The following is a 16,432-nucleotide window of genomic DNA, read 5'->3' on the forward strand; positions in this document are numbered from 1 at the left end:
GACAGAAAATCTCGTCATTGGCAGGGAAGCGTTTTCTCTTAATTGACGAGATATCTCGTCAATGGCGGGGAAAGAGTTAATGAGATGACACCTCAAATTAGATGTATTGCCGCATGTCACACAAACCTTTTAGCTGCAAATTTTGCATATCGGCTGGTCTAAATTCGCTGGCTCGCCCTTTTAATTGGGTTGAAAGCCGAAATGTTCCCAAACTGGTGACGTGACATTAGGTTTTGGGACGAGCGCGCTTGCCATCATTTCAGCACCAGATTCGCGGGACAGCAGTTCGCGGGAAAGTGATGTAACAAAATGTCGTAACCAATTGTATCATTCATTCATTTATTTATTTATAATTTATTTATTTATTTTTTAACATTGAATGCACAATGACAAATTGTAAAACAAGAAGGCCACAGGCAGCCTCATGAAAAAAAACCTTAACACTGCGGTTGCAGCGGTTTCTGCGGTTGCTATCTTTCCTCTGCGGTTTGCTTGTCAATAGCGTGGTGTTGCGATATTGCGGTAAGCGTGACAGCCCTAATAACGGCTACCGTAGTTGCAACACGCATTTGGAAAGGCGAGGTGCTAGAGAGCACTGTTCGTTTGAATGCAAAATACAATTTCACCACTAGATGGGGGTAAATCCTACTTATTGTCCCTTTAATAATCCATGTTAATACTCTTCAGATTTTGCTATCAATTTCTGAATGTTTTGTTATTATGAAGTACTCAAATTTAAGGACAGGGTTATTCATTAAAGTATATTCATTCAGTATAGTTAAATACTACGTTAAATACTATTCTTGTTCTGATTAAATCAGTACTAATACTAATTCCAAACATTAGTAATTAAAATTTTAGACAAATTAAAGGTCCTTTCTTCCTGTGTCTTTGAAGCTATGATTGCTTTTAAGGTGTGCAATATAACCTGTATTAACTATACTTAAGCATAAGTATTTTGACACAATTTACTTATCTTTTAAAAACGGGCTGATGTCTTACTTGTTCTATGAAGTCCCTCCTTCAGAAATACGTAGCGAGTTCTGTTTGTGCAGCTTGCTCGGCTTCGCTTTGCCAGAGCCGTTCAGGGCTCGCAAAACCGCTAGCCTGATGTCCTGGGGCTATTGTGATTTGCAGTCGGGCTACAGGAAGAAAAATATATTTAAATGCTTATGCATTCTCTCACAGATTTGGATGTGTAATTGTGGTGTATGAAATTCAGGTATCGGGTATTTAATTTGTGTTTGAGCATGCATGCTCAAGTTTTACTTTCGCGCGAAGCTGCAGTACAGGAAGCAATCCGTACTTATTTGTCATGGATTTGTTGTGCAAAATCCTCCAACTTCGTCCTGTCAGTCATTGTCATTCTCAAGTAAAAAAAAATAATCTCTCACAGCAAGCTTCAAAGTGATATAGATTCTACGGGCATTGAAGAGAATAAGGGAAAAAGGCTACATGTGACTCGTACAGAATGGCTCTTAATGCGACATTTTTTTGATTGAAAAAATTATCCAGTCTGTAACTGGATGATCCAAACTTTTAAGTTTTGTGACCCATTGAATCACTATTAAATGGTGAGTATATCTGGTGTGGAGATGAGCAGGAACAGTTTGTTTGCATGGAAATCCAGTTTTTCAAAACAACAACAAGAATAGCAGATTAAACGTTGTTAGATGCCCTATTGGCTTTGTATTGGCAACATTTGACCCGTGGTAAAACTAATTAAGGAACCCTGTGATATGAACACAACGTAAAGTGGCATTGTCTTATCTGTAACTTTAGTTAATATTTCAGATTCAGAATATGAAGTTTATAGATTTTTCACTTCAGTCAGAAGCAAATATTTGTACTGATGATTGTAATTTTATGTGTTATTTGTGTTTTGATAGTTGTTTTGTCTCAATATTCTACATTAAAAGTAATGTATTTTTTATTCGTGTTACTTGCATTCATTTCGGGCTACCCAAAACTAAAGAGTTCCTGCCCGAAGGGCTACCAGGGAGCCCTGCCATTTGAGCTTAGCTGGCAACGGACATATTCCTGTGTGCTGAGTTTAGTCAAACACTCTTTTAAATGTTTAAAAGTAATGATTTGGCACCGGTATTGGGGAAAAAAACAATAACCATCCCTTGTGTTGGTACATGTTACAACGATATGCAAAGTTACAAATCCCAAAGTAAACGATTACTTTAGTTATCGTCTCCAAATTAAATCTCTTTTCTTTTACTACAACGAACACAAGGAATGTAGGCAAGAGTTTACTTCCACGGCCTGTTAAAGTTGACAAGGCTTTCATTATCATAATTCCGCCCACTTTGGACTTACTGTGGTAAGAAGTATTTTTATTTTTATATTTAATGAATTGATCATAAACCATGATTCAAACGCAAGTTTTGGGCAGTGCAGAGTGGCGCTTATCGTTTCTACAATCACAAATGCAGACACTGCACCTTTCAGAATGATGAGCTTTGTATAAAATCAACACGTTTCAGGGAGGCAGGGCATAGAGGATCAACAATAATGTACAGTATGTGGAAAATAATGTGTTTTATGAACCATAACCATGCAAACACATTGTATTACATCAAATACACAAAAAAAACGTTATTTTTAGCAATGAAATGTTCAAGTAATTTTTTTACAAAAACAAATCAAGAGGCCAAACATCTTGGTTACTATCTCAACCTTGGTTTCCTGATAAACGAGAATGAGACATTGCATCAGAGTAGCTGACCTATGGTATTGGATCCTCCAATCTCAATTCCCCTGAAGCCTTATTGCACAACGCCAGTGCAGTTAGAGCTCGCGCTGGCCAATGGCGCTTAAGACGACGAAGCCTTTGATTGGGATTTTCAGGTTTGTTTGATTAGGGTTGGAGCTAAACTTTGCAGGACAGTGGCCCTCCAGGACCAGAAATGCCTACCCCTGTGATACACCATTAAAAACAGAGATGGACAGTAGTGAAGTATTTTTATATCTCCTTAAGTACATTTTTCTTTGAGAAAACTTCACCAAATTCCAAAGCATAATCTTACTTCACTTACTCCCATGTGTCTCTGTATGCGTGTGGAAGTAACACGTTAACGCAAATTCATTTTTAACACCACTAATTTTATTAACATGCGATTAACGCAACATGCAATTTCTGTTTGACGCCTGGTCTAGCCTACAGCTGGATAAATTGAGACGCAGCAAGTGACCCGCGCTGTCTAGGTGAGTCGGAGGTTTTCATAAAAATAAGAACATTAAGCTCTCGTCTAGCGAATCCAATGCTCTAAATGGTCATTAAACATCTAAAATGGTCTTTACCTGTACGTTTCCTGAGAGGTGTACCGTCCCAAATCCATAATCTAAAGCAAAGATGTGTCTTCATTCACTTGCTTGTATTTTGGTTTCATTTTTAAAGCATGCAGAAATGATAGAAAATAGACTGCAGGACTTGCTTGATGTTAAAATAATTATTAAGAGAGATAAAGTTCGGGATGTGATTGAAGTTAAGGGCTATTAAGAGTGACAAGACTCAGAAGCGATCTTCCTGACGCTGACGTCTGAAGCGCATGCACACAAACTCGTGAGTGTGATATATAGACATCTACACACAATTAAAGTTTAAAAATCTGTTTTGACAAGAATTTACGCAGGTAGGACCTATAATCTGAAGTGGATGTTGGTTAACTGCTCAGGAAAAGTATCTGTTGTGTAACATTATATTAAACCCTTGCATTAGTATCTTAAAACGGTCTGTCTCAATGGCAAAATTAAACTATAAAAGAAAAACATATATGTAACATACACTCACCGGCCACTTTATTATGTGCACCTGTCCAACTGCGGTTTAATGCAAATTTCTAATCAGCCAATCACATGGCAGCAACTCAATGCATTTAGGCATGTAGACATGGTCAAGACGATCTGCTGCAGTTCAAATCAAGCGTCAGAATGGGGAAGAGAGGTGATTTAATTGACTTTGAAAGTGGCATGGTTGTTGGTGCCAGACGGGCTGGTCTGAGTATTACAGAAACTGCTGATCTACTGGGATTTTCACACACAACCATCTCAAGGGTTTACAGAAAATGGTCTGAAGTGAGAAAATATCCAGTGAGTGGCAGTTCTGTGGGCGCAAATGCCTTGTTGATGCCACACTATTACTAATAAATACTTTGATAGATGCAGAAAGTACAATGTGCTAAATTTTAAAATTCAGTGTCACATCACCAAAAAATTTGGTCAATTTACTGGTTGCACATGTGCGACTGGATGTAAAATTCAGTGGCGCACACTCAAATTTTGGTGGCAAAAGCCCGCCCTACTACTTCCAGCAGGATAAAGCGCCATGTCAGAAAGTGCAAAAATCATCTCAGACTGGTTTCTTGAACATGACAATGAGTTCACTGTACTCAAATGGCCTCCACAGTCACCAGATTTCAACCCAATGGAGCATCTTTGGGATGTGGTGGAATGGGAGCTTCTTGCCCTAGATGTGCAGCTGACAAATCTGCAGCAACTGCGTGATGTTATCATGTCAAATATGGACCAAAATCTCTGATGAATGTTTCCAGTACCTTGTTGAATCTGTGCCACAAAGGATTAAGGCAGTTCTGAATAGGCCTGGCAAACTCGATTCCTTTTAAGGATCCGGGTTATTGTGAGTCACTCACTAAAGTAATCAGGGTTGTGTGAGTCACTTGAGTCAGTATTGCTAAATTGCCAAGGAAACTCAGTACAGACCACAGACCCACTTGTAACCGGCTGATTCACGCGACTCGAGATTCTCAGAGCTGGAAACATTGCAGACTCGCAGGCAATGGACATGAAACTCGCTCTACAGATCCACTAACCGGTTACGGATCAGCCGGTTACGAGTTGAGAGATTCTCGAGTCAGAGCAGATTTGCATGTCTCTTGAGTCCGCATTGTTTCGGGCTTTGAGTGAGAATCTCGGGTCAGTTTGCGTCTCGCGCGGATCCACAGGTCTCTCGAGTTTGCAATGTTTCCAGCTCTGAGAGAGAATCTGGGGTCAGTTCTTGCGCAGATCAGCCGGTTACGAGACATCCGGACTTCTGTCACAAAATACTACATTTATGATGCTAGAGCATCTGTATCTTAAAACATAGACCATACAATGCTAAAGCCGTAGACGATTTTAAACAATGTATAGTAATGTTAATATTATTAATGTTTGTAGACAGTAGGTTATATAGATGTTGTCAGCAGCGTTAAAAAACTGAGGTCATCCCGCCCACAAATTGGTGCGCGTTGAGGGGGTGAACTTCCGACTTTCAGACAAGCCTACCCTCGAGTCTCCATCACTTTCTCAAGTTACGGCGGACCTCCCGCTAGCTTCTAGCAATTAGCATGGTGCCCACAAGCAGTATACATCCCCCGCTGGGTCTAAATTTCTGTAATTTGCAAAAATAATGCATTTGAAAATGTTTTATAAACGGGAAAATGTTAACGTTGTCCAGGGCAAAACGAGTGTATTGTTGAGATTGCTACATCACAATTGCCAATCATTATGTGTAATGAGTAGGGATGTAACGGTATCAAAAAAAAACAAATTCACGATACGTTTGTATTTCGGTATGGTGCACACAGTATGGTGATTATTGAAACGTTTACATAAAGGAAAACACAAACGAAGACTTAGAAAAACTGTGTTTATTAAACAAGACTGAACATTAAAATTTACAAAGTGTAGTGTAGTGTAGTGTTTACAATTTTCATAAAAAGGACAAAAATAATTAGACCATAATTAAAAAATAAAGTTTCAGTTTAGTTTGTCAACTTTAAACAACTCAGGTTTTAAGAATTGAGTCACTCCCTCAATAGTTTTTTTTTATTATTATTATTAATGCTAATGCTTGGTACTCCTATGAAAGCAACAGTTGTGATTGTAAAAATCAAGAAAAGATGATGGGTTTTAAGATGGGTCAATTCCTGAAAACAAAAACAACCCAGTAAAAATGAAAATAGCAGCTTACTTATTGTTGCTGGACCTAGAGCTGAGGTCAGCTCACTCAATACAAGGGTCCATAGGTCGCATTTGTAGGCTGCATACGTCATGAAGACCATCATATTTCAGAATATTAAAATTTTTCAAGTTGACTATTATTCTTATTAGGGCTGAACGATACATCGAATTTTCATCGTCATCGCGATATGAACTCACGCGATGAACACATCGCAACAAACAGCCTTGACGCGATGAATGAAGGGAAAACGGTAAGCGCATGTAATAAACGTTTGACCTATCACGTTTAGTCCTGAAGACATGCCCTGCGTCCTAAACCGCATACTTCCATACTATATAGTAGGCGAAAAGCACCAATTCTTGTACTCTTTGCATACTATATAGTATGGAAGTAGGCAGTTTGGGACGCACGGATGGTTTGCACGTTCATGCTTTTAGGCAAATCAGGGGAACCCCCAAGTCAGCTATGCTCAGATTGGTTTGTGAGGTGTCAGTCGCGACGCTGTGCCTGTTAGCAAAAACGATGGCGGAGGAAGGAGAGAAGAGTGAGGAAAATGTGTTGTCAGACGAAGACCTTGTGGTGAAAAGGAACTGCACTTCAGCTATATCATGGAATTATTTTGGATTTAGGAGAGATGACGCCACAAACACAGGTACTGTGGAAACGGTGATTCACATATTGCGTCTATTGCGCGCTCAAGTTCATCATTTCAAATGTAGGCGCGCAGTATGTGCGCTCTGGAAGCGCCGCGGTCGCGACTCGCACGCGGTGCGACGCGCTCGTTTTTTCCAGGCTTTTCAAAAACATTTTAACTTTTCAGAATGACACAAGCGCAGCATGCAGGTCATGTGACAATAACCTACGTATCTTGCGTTTTCCACATGTTTTTAGACGCGACATGTGAATGGCCCCTAAAACATGAAAAAATATAAAATATTTATCGCAACTCATCGCAACATTAAACAATGTCACTGCACATCGCAACTTTTCCTCACATCATGCAGCCCTAATTCTTATTTAATCGTATATTGTTGTAACACGCTTATGACTTGCGAATGTAATACTCCGTTAACTTAAATACACCAGGCGTGTAATGACGGATGCAGCCTGCATATGCGACCTAAGGAGGCTGCCTTCTGATTGAGAAACGGCATACGCACTCTCCTCATTCACGGATTTATTCACACTCGTTTTTTGTATGTCCATCACATTTTGTCCTTTCTCGTTTCTTGTCACAGAGAATGCGAAATTTTTCCACACATCAGATTTAAAATTCGAGTTTCTTTTGCTTCCGCCATTGTCGCTCCGCTTGTAAAGAGGCATCAGAGTGGCACGCATGGGATTATGGGAATTGTAGTTCCCACGTCCCTCCACTCGCTTCACTTGGCCGGAAAAAAGCTACACGTGTTTCCCGGAAGACCTAACTTTTACCGAATGATGTGACCACGGTGCTACCGGGAAAATCATACCGCAATACCACGAAATGTATAATACCGTTACATCCCTAGTAATGAGTTTCCTTTCATGGACTGTACTTATTAGTAATACTTTCTTGCTTGATTTGTCTGTTGATATAATAATACATAAACCGTTAATAATAATATATAATAATATACAGTATATGGTCTGTACTGCTCGCACATGCGCACATGGCGTTAGTAGTGGGGCATGGCCAAATATGTAACCTCAAAACGGCACAATCTGAAAGACACTAAAAACAGAGGCTACTAGAGATGGGTGGGAATCTTTTCCAACACGCTTTTTTGAGCAACTTCTGAAACATGTTTTATGGAACTCATAGACCTATTCAACTTTTGAAAAAGCGGCCCTATTATGGGCACTAAGTAAATTTAAACATCTAGTACTTTCTTATTTTTACTTGAGTTAAAGTAAAAAAGCATACATTTTTTTTTAAAAGTAATAAGGTTAAAAAATGTAATGTGCAGAATAAAGGAATAAACAGTATGATTTACATGCTTTCAAATGTAGTCAAGTAAACATTTTCCAAATATAAACACTGATAAAGTATAAATCCTTGGATGTACTTAAAGTGGAGTAAAATTACTTGAGTACTGCCCACCTCTGTGGAAAACAAAACACAACACCTTTGCATGTCCACACACACAGTGCATCAAGAACTTACAGGATTGGGACTAAACTGCGGTTTTTCACAAGAAAAAGTACATTTTCTAGGGATTGTAACACTGGACAGTGAGCAATAAAAAAGTTCATGTGGCTTTTTTAGTCTGCAACAGACATGTCAGGGTTGGAGGAGAGCGTATCAAGTCATGCACCCAACATGCATATTGTGGTATTGGTGGCAGTGTTTTGATAAGTGTTTTGTGTTCAATGATAATGCTGATTAACTAGAGTGGTGAATGTAAATGCTTAATCTTTCTTGATAAAAGAATTGCAGAATAGGATGCATTGATTGTGATGCAGTTATTCATGGTACACCACGTGGCAGCAGAAGTACTCTGTGTGTTTGCCACCAACAGTTTTATGCTGTGTTGAGTGCTATTCAAATCAAAAGTCTCTATTAAACATGTTCTCAGGTATTTCCAACATTTGTTGATTTCTTTTCAGATACAATGAATCCCATGCTGTCGGGCATGGGTTTACAGCAACAGCAACAACAACTCCAGCATTCACAAGTTGGACATGGTTCACTAGGCACCATGGGACCACAGGGCCATCACATACAAGCCATGCAAGTGAATCGGCAGTTAAATCCTGCAGCCCTACAGCAGCACCAACAACAGCAGCACCAGCAACAACAGCACCAACAACAGCAGGTTCAGTTAGCTCAACTAAGCGGTTCCCGTGGTCCTTTCAACCCCTCTAACCAGATGCCTGTACCTCCTGGATGGAATCAGTTGCCCTCTGGAGTTCTCCAGCCACCACCTGTTCAGGCTGCAATGGTACCAGGTTGGAGAAAAGCCCCGCCCCTGCCACAAATGGGGCAGCGGCAGCCCTTGGCATCTGTTCAAACACCCAATCATCCACCACCTCCATATCCATATGGCAGCCAACAGGCTGGACAGGTATTTAATACAATGCCACAGCACCAGTTACAACAACAGCAGCAGCAGGCAGGTGCAAACCAGTTTGCAACCCCTCAGCCCAAAGGTCCCCAGACTGCATCAGGGGTGGTCAGTTTAAGAGCACCTCCTCCCCTGCCTCCTTCCTCTGCTCCACAGGGTAGTCTTTCAGCTAAGTCTCCTGGTTCCTCTTCATCTCCTTTTCAACAAGGCTCACCTGGAACTCCTCCAATGATGGGGGGACAGGGACAACTTGGTCCACGACCCACAACCCCCCAAGGGTTCCCACAGGGTGTTGGGTCACCAGGAAGAGCTGTGATGGCACAGCAAGGAAACATTCAGCCAGGTTTTATGAGCATTCCACAGCACGGACAGGTTTCACAGGGTGGTATGGGAGGTGTGTTGTTTACAGATTTTATTGAAAAGTTATATATATATTTTTTTTTGTTGGATGCCTGTAATATCTTAACCTTAATTTTTATTTAAATACAGGTATGCCAAAAAGAATGCCCATGGGATTCCCAAGTACTCCTGTCAATCAGAATTTTGCACAAGGGCAGGTTACTGCAAGTGGAACAGTTAGTACACCCCAGCTGCAAAACAGCCAGAGCATGGCAAACTCGGGTAAGAAAAAAATACTGTTTCAATTTTATACATTTTGAATATACAGGTATACTTGGAGGATGTTTACTCAACTTTTTTACTTTATAGCAAGTAAACAAATCACAGATACAACACAATACGTACATCAAACAAATTATATTAAATTACATTAATTAAAGGTGCTGTGTGTAGATTTTATCGGCATCTAGCAGTGAGAATGCAAATTGCAACCAGAGGCTCAGTCAACAGCTCACCCTCCTGTAAAAAAACACATAGAGAAGCAGTATCAGCCACAGGACAAACATGTCATTGTCTGAGACAACGTAGTGACAAAACATGTTCTTTTGAGCAGTTTGTGTGTTTAGGGCTTCTGTAGAAACATGGCAGCGCGAAATGGCGATTTCCATGTAAGTGGACCTGCGGTGTATGTAAACCAAAACGGCTCATTCTAAGGTAAATAGAACAACAGTTCATTATGTAAGGTCAAGAGATCCTCCTAAAAGTTACACAATGCACCTTTAATGTATTTTTATTGTTCAAATGAAGTAGATCAGTGATTCTCAAAATGTGGTGCGAGCTGCCACCAGGGGGTGCGCGAGAGGAAAAATGTAATGGCAGTCTGTTTCTTTAAGTGGGATCTTTCCATACAATAAAAAAAATAAAAAAATGAACAGTAAACATTTCCTTTGTAATCGCTTTATTTTAAATAAAAAAAATATAAGTAATTAGTTTTTGATAGTTTGTGTGAGAGTGTGCGTGTGTGAGAGTGAGCGTGCGCGTGTGAGAGTGAGCGTGCGCGTGTGAGAGTGAGCGTGCGCGTGTGAGAGTGAGCGTGCGCGTGTGAGAGTGAGCGTGCGCGTGTGAGAGTGAGCGTGCGCGTGTGAGAGTGAGCGTGCGCGTGTGAGAGTGAGCGTGCGCGTGTGAGAGTGAGCGTGCGCGTGTGAGAGTGAGCGTGCGCGTGTGAGAGTGAGCGTGCGCGTGTGAGAGTGAGCGTGCGCGTGTGAGAGTGAGCGTGCGCGTGTGAGAGTGAGCGTGCGCGTGTGAGAGTGAGCGTGCGCGTGTGAGCGTGCGCGTGTGAGAGTGAGCGTGCGCGTGTGAGAGTGAGCGTGCGCGTGTGAGAGTGCGCTTGCGCGTGTGAGAGTGCGCGTGTGAGAGTGCGCGTGTGTGAGAGCGCGCGCGCGCGTGTGAGTGTGCGCGCGTGAGTGTGCGCGCGTGAGAGTGTGCGTGCGTGCGCGTGAGAGTGTGCTTGCGTGCGCGTGTGAGTGTGCGCGTGAGAGTGCGTGCGCGCGTGTGAGAGTGTGCGTGCTCGTGTGAGAGTGTGCGTGCGCGCGCGCGCGAGAGTGTGCGGAGTGTGCGGAGCAGGTTATGTTGCAGGGTAAGTTCATTTAGTTAATGAAACGAGGCTCCGGAGGATGACTGCGCATGCGTGTACTTATGATGAGCGTGAAGCGAGGGTGGAAGCATGTATTTAGCATAATATTACAATGTTAAAGCATTTATTTTATTACAGTCGCGAATATTTATTGCTGTCTTAGAAAATATATGATATTTTAAATAACATGGATTGATATTTGTGATTGTACTATGTACATTTAGTTATGCCCATTATTAATAAACATTGATTCATATATGTGTTCGGACTAAATACTAAACATTTAATTATGTCTATTATTAATGAAACACAATTCCATCAGAGTAATTAATGTTAACAATAAAGTACTTTTCCATATCAATTCTGTCAATTCATAAATAACCACATCAATCTCTTTCCCTTACTAGATCGTTTGAGATGAATCTAAAATTCTAATAAATGTGTGTGCAAATACATTGTCATTATTGAGCCAGAAATCTTAACATATGTTACTTAAGTGACAATGTGGCAATGTTACAGTAAATGGGTATAACAAATAGAAACACATGATGCCTATCATAATAATAATTACTAAGGGACAGAAGTTACCCCTGCCTGCAGTGTCTGTACATCTAACCTGACCCACAGAATGACACCCATGAAGCACAGGCACGATTTAACAATGACCCACAGAATGACACCCATGAAGCACAGGCATGATTTAACAATGACCCACAGAATGACACCCATGAAGCACAGGCATGATTTAACAATGACCCACAGAGTGACACAGGTGAAGCACAGACTTCCTTAGGTGAAACACCATTGAATCACAGACATGCTGCCACGTGGTGTACCATGAAGGGAAATTGAGATATTTGGTTGTATTAGATGATACAGGACATATTAGAACATGTTACTATTGACACTAATGTAACATTTCTATTCTCCACTTCTGTCACAGCAGATCCTAATCGTCCAAAGCAAATGAATGATATTTTTTAGTGTAGTGTACTGAAAAGCATTACACAAAATTATTGAAAATCTGTAAGAACTGTAAGGAAGCTTTACAATTAAAATAGGGTTCATTTATCAGCTAAGTAAATGTTTAAAAAGATGGTGATACAGTGTCATACAATGGAAAGTCCAAAAACTAAACAGGGTCACCCAAATGAGCAGAAGTGAAATAAGTAAAATATAGGGAATATAATCATAGTGCATTTTATGCATACACAATACAATCATATAAAAAAAAAACTGTAAATAAGCCTTATGACAGATTTATGCACTTTATGTGCCACAGCCCTTACGAAAATTAACCATGGTTTTATTGGTGTAAAGTTGTGGTAACCATGTTTTTTTGTTGGTGCATTGATTACAATCAGCAAAACCATGGTTTTACTACACTAACCATGGTTTAACTATGGTTTTTGAAAACCATGGTTGTCAAAACCATGGTTATTTTGTGGTTACCATGGTTTTACTGTAACCATGTTTTTTGTTTTAACTGTAGTAAAACCATTGTTAATTTTTGTAAGAGAAAAGATCATCTTAAATATGTCTAATTATATCTAATTAGATATAATTAATATATTTAAAATCATACATAAAATATATTATTCTTTTTACAGGCTTTTAAATAATATTTAAATAATATGTGTATTTTTGTTGAGACAACTATAATATTGGACTTAAATGGGGTAAAATAGGTTCGTATTAATTAATTATTTAATTAATAAATTTTATTTGTTTTGTAATCACGCACTTATGTAACGTTATAAAACGTTGATATTGCCAGAAAGTATTGGTTTATAATGTTATTTCTCATTTAAAAACGTTTAAGTTCTCTGCCGTTTCCATGGTGACTCGTGAAATCTGTGATCCATTGACAATGCCTTTATGTTGTTACCGTGAGCGCAAGTTAACTCTGGGTTACTTTCAGCGGGTTGATTGAACTAACTCTTAAACTGTGTTTTGGAACCGACATACCCAGAGTAAGCAAGTTTGGGGTTGATCAACCCAAAGTTTGGGGTTAATCTGATGGTAAATTAACCCTGCTTTCTGGAATGCACCCCAGGACTCTTATTGATCATGTAAAATGTAGGGCAGATCTGACATTGAATAATCAGTATAAAACATGTCACTTCTTGTTGCCAGCAGGTGGCTCTATGGCCATAAGTGACTATTGACATGTAGATGTGTTCAGTCCAGGACTCTTGTCAATTATGTAAGGTTTGGGACAGATCAGACATTGCATAATCATTGTAAACATGTCACTTCCTGTTGTCAACTGGTGGCGCTATGACCATAAGTGACTATTGGCATGTAGATGTGTCCAGTCTAGGAGAGATCGGAAATTGCATAATCATTGTAAATGTCACTTCCTGTTGCCAGCTGGTGGCGCTATAACCACAAGTGACTAATGGCATGTAGATCTGTTCAGTCCAGGACTCTTATCAATCATGTAAAGTTTGGGACAAATCAGACATTGCATAATCAATGTAAAAATGTCATTTCCTGTTGCCAGCTGGCGGCGCTATATCCAGAAGTGACTAATGGCATGTAGATGTGTTCAGTCCAGGACTCGTCAATCATGTAAAGTTTGTGCATTAGTCATCCATTAGCTTTGTGCGCCAGAGTTCTAAGGTTTCTGATGAGTTTGGTGACGCTCATGCAGAGGTGGAAGTAACAAATTACAACTACTCACGTTACTGTAATTAAGTAGTTTTTTCGTGTACTTGTACTTTTATGAGTACATTTTTAAGTCTGTAATTTCCCTTGTACTTAAGTACAAATTAAGGTCAGTAATGTACTTCGCTACTTTGAAAATCACATTCGTTACTAAGTACTTGTAGAATTTGAATCAAATTAATATTCAAATCTTTGACAGCATTTGGATATCCAATAGAAATAATTGATCGTGGGCGGGCCAATAAAAACCCTTGTATTTGAACCGGAAAAAAGCCCGGTCTCTGGAGAGCTATTCAATTGATCCTCGTGCGTCCTTCACTGTGACGCTGTATTTAGTGTTTTAATGTCAAAGAACTTTGGCGTTATGGACGCTGAATTAATTAAAAATTCAGAAGAAATACCGGATGATGAGTGCCCATGGCCGCACCTGGGAGTTGTTCAAACAGAGGAAGGAAAGGAGACAGCGTGTAAATGTAATGCAAACTTTGTTTGCCATCTGCAGTGATTTCGGCTTACAATACTTCAGCCTCTAATCTCAAAAAGCACATTATGGTAAGAAGACTTATAACCATATTTATTTGATCGTCTTCGTTTTTAATGTTGGGTAGACCTCACGATAATTTGCCTGAAAACATCACTTGAAACATGTAGGTATGTGACAAAATGACGTAATACGCACGAGCGCTTTGTTCCCACGGCTGTGTTCCTAGCAGGTATTCAGCGCCAGACGCGTTGTTGACTTAGGAAATCTGTCATATCTTTGCTTTGTGAAAACCTCTAAAGCCCATATACTAGTGACATAAATTACTTCCTCACGTTGATTCTCACGTTCGAATTTCCAAGATTGCTGTTGTAAGAAGAAAGTTATAAGCGAAGCAAAATTTCTCTCGTGTTTGGCATTGAAATCCTCTATGAAGGCGAGTATTTTTTTGTTTCAAACCAAATTCTTTTGATAGAATATACATTTAACTTGAATTAGGTGAAGTTTGGGATTGATTGTAACATTCGCATGTGCTTTTTTAAGATCCGCAAGTGACGTTGTTGTCAAAAGCAGAATCGCCCATTCAATCATTTTGGCTTCCAAAAATTCTCCGTTTTCATTAATCCGTGCATTATTTTTTAAAGTAATCATACAGAACGAAGGATTAGAATCTCTAGATTACATTATTGGCATAATTTTGTCAAACATATAAATAAATACATGCATGCAACATGCATGCATTTATTGAATTATTATTAATGATAAATAACATAATCATCAATTAATGTATTAATAATATCTGACCATTTAAATTGCTCGCCAGCATTATTATTCAATTAAGAAATATTAAAGAAACAATGAAATGTTTCTTTAATATATAAAAATACAGCTTTTATTTGAGAGGGCTTTGATTTCATATGGAAAGATATGCGTGGATTGATGCTCTCGGTTTCATTAATTAGTGGTTAATCAAAAATAATAACATTTATATATATATCTTTTAAAAAGATGTCATCTTAATCTTGGGCTTTTAATTACATACAATGTGGTGTTTGAATTATGCAAATAGACCAAGAAATGAGAAAGTTATGATATTTTAAAGTGTTTGGTCAAGCGGAAGTTTTTCATAGTTTTATAGTTTTAATTGGGTACAAAAATGCCCCCTAATTTTCGAGTTAAAAAATTCCATATCTTTCTTAATAATTATCCGATTTTAATAATTTAAAAACCATTTTAAAGTTCTTTTTATTATCTATCATATGGTTATAATTATATATGTATTTATATTTTTTGTCACATACCTAAAACATGAGCTTCAGTTACCTAGGTGACGAGCATGTAGACCGTAAAAAAAGATTTAACATTGTAAAATGGTGCTCAAAGTTAAATTTCATGTCATTGTCAACATTGTATTATTCATATTGAATCAGTGTTTTAAGCTTATAATAATAAACAGTCAAATAAGGACTCTTTTATCAAATTAGTCTGTTGCCGCGTCCCACTGGCGTAGCAGTGTAACTGCACTGACAGCCTGTCTAAATTACACATATGTCAGTGCTAAATCATAAATGCTGATAACTTTTGAAATATTGTAGTGTACTTTTGGAAAGCTTTCTTGTCCAATAATATTTTTAACTCTTTTCCCCGCCATTGACGAGTTATCTTGTCAATTAAGAAAAAAAACATTTGCATAAAACGTGTTTCTGAAGAATTTATGTTAATGTGCAATACCGCGATTGTCCACTAGATAGCGGACTTACCCAATTTATGGATAAACTGAAGCCAAAACGTTATTTACTAATTTTATGTTTGATATTCGTTCTGAATCTGATCTCTAACTAAATTCCTTCACAAAAATGCAATTGTTTCAGCTTTTTGCAAAAAAAAAATGTGTATTTGTAAAGAATAACACCAATATTTAAGAGTTAAGCAGGGAAAAAAATAGGATGGAACGGTTTTTCACTTTTTTTATTGTTTGTTTGAAAGTAGAGGGTCTGTTCTTTCATTTGATATATATATTTTTAGAAAAAAAAATTTCCTGGAAGGCATTTTGTAAAACTTTTGTGAAAATCATAAAAAATGCTGGCGGGCAACTTTTCGAAAAATGGCTGGCGGGCAGGCACGTGCACACATAGACATCAAAGGGGGCTTGAGCACCTGCCCTTTTTATTCCTAGAGAGAAAGTGCCCTTTTTTTCTGGGGTGCTTCTAAAAAAATATATAATAATATATAACTTTATTCGTATAACAACTGATGTCTGTCTGTTTCTTGTGTTTTTTACTAGTTGCTTATTT

The 16,432-nt window shown here is 38.8% G+C and overlaps 1 protein-coding gene across 5 annotated transcripts in view; it reads left to right on the top strand.

Moving 5' to 3' along the window:
* ncoa6 (nuclear receptor coactivator 6) overlaps positions 1-16,432 on the top strand; it is a 52,174-nt gene that overhangs the window by 22,909 nt on the left and 12,833 nt on the right. For all 5 annotated transcript variants that reach the window (XM_065286587.2, XM_065286585.2, XM_065286588.2 and 2 more), the window contains exons 6-7: positions 8,558-9,409; positions 9,505-9,636. In XM_065286587.2, coding sequence (XP_065142659.1) covers positions 8,558-9,409; positions 9,505-9,636 — 984 coding nt within the window. The remainder of the gene's footprint in view (positions 1-8,557; positions 9,410-9,504; positions 9,637-16,432) is intronic.

This window comes from Paramisgurnus dabryanus, chromosome 21, assembly GCF_030506205.2.
Source record: "Paramisgurnus dabryanus chromosome 21, PD_genome_1.1, whole genome shotgun sequence".
Taxonomy (NCBI): domain Eukaryota; kingdom Metazoa; phylum Chordata; class Actinopteri; order Cypriniformes; family Cobitidae; genus Paramisgurnus; species Paramisgurnus dabryanus.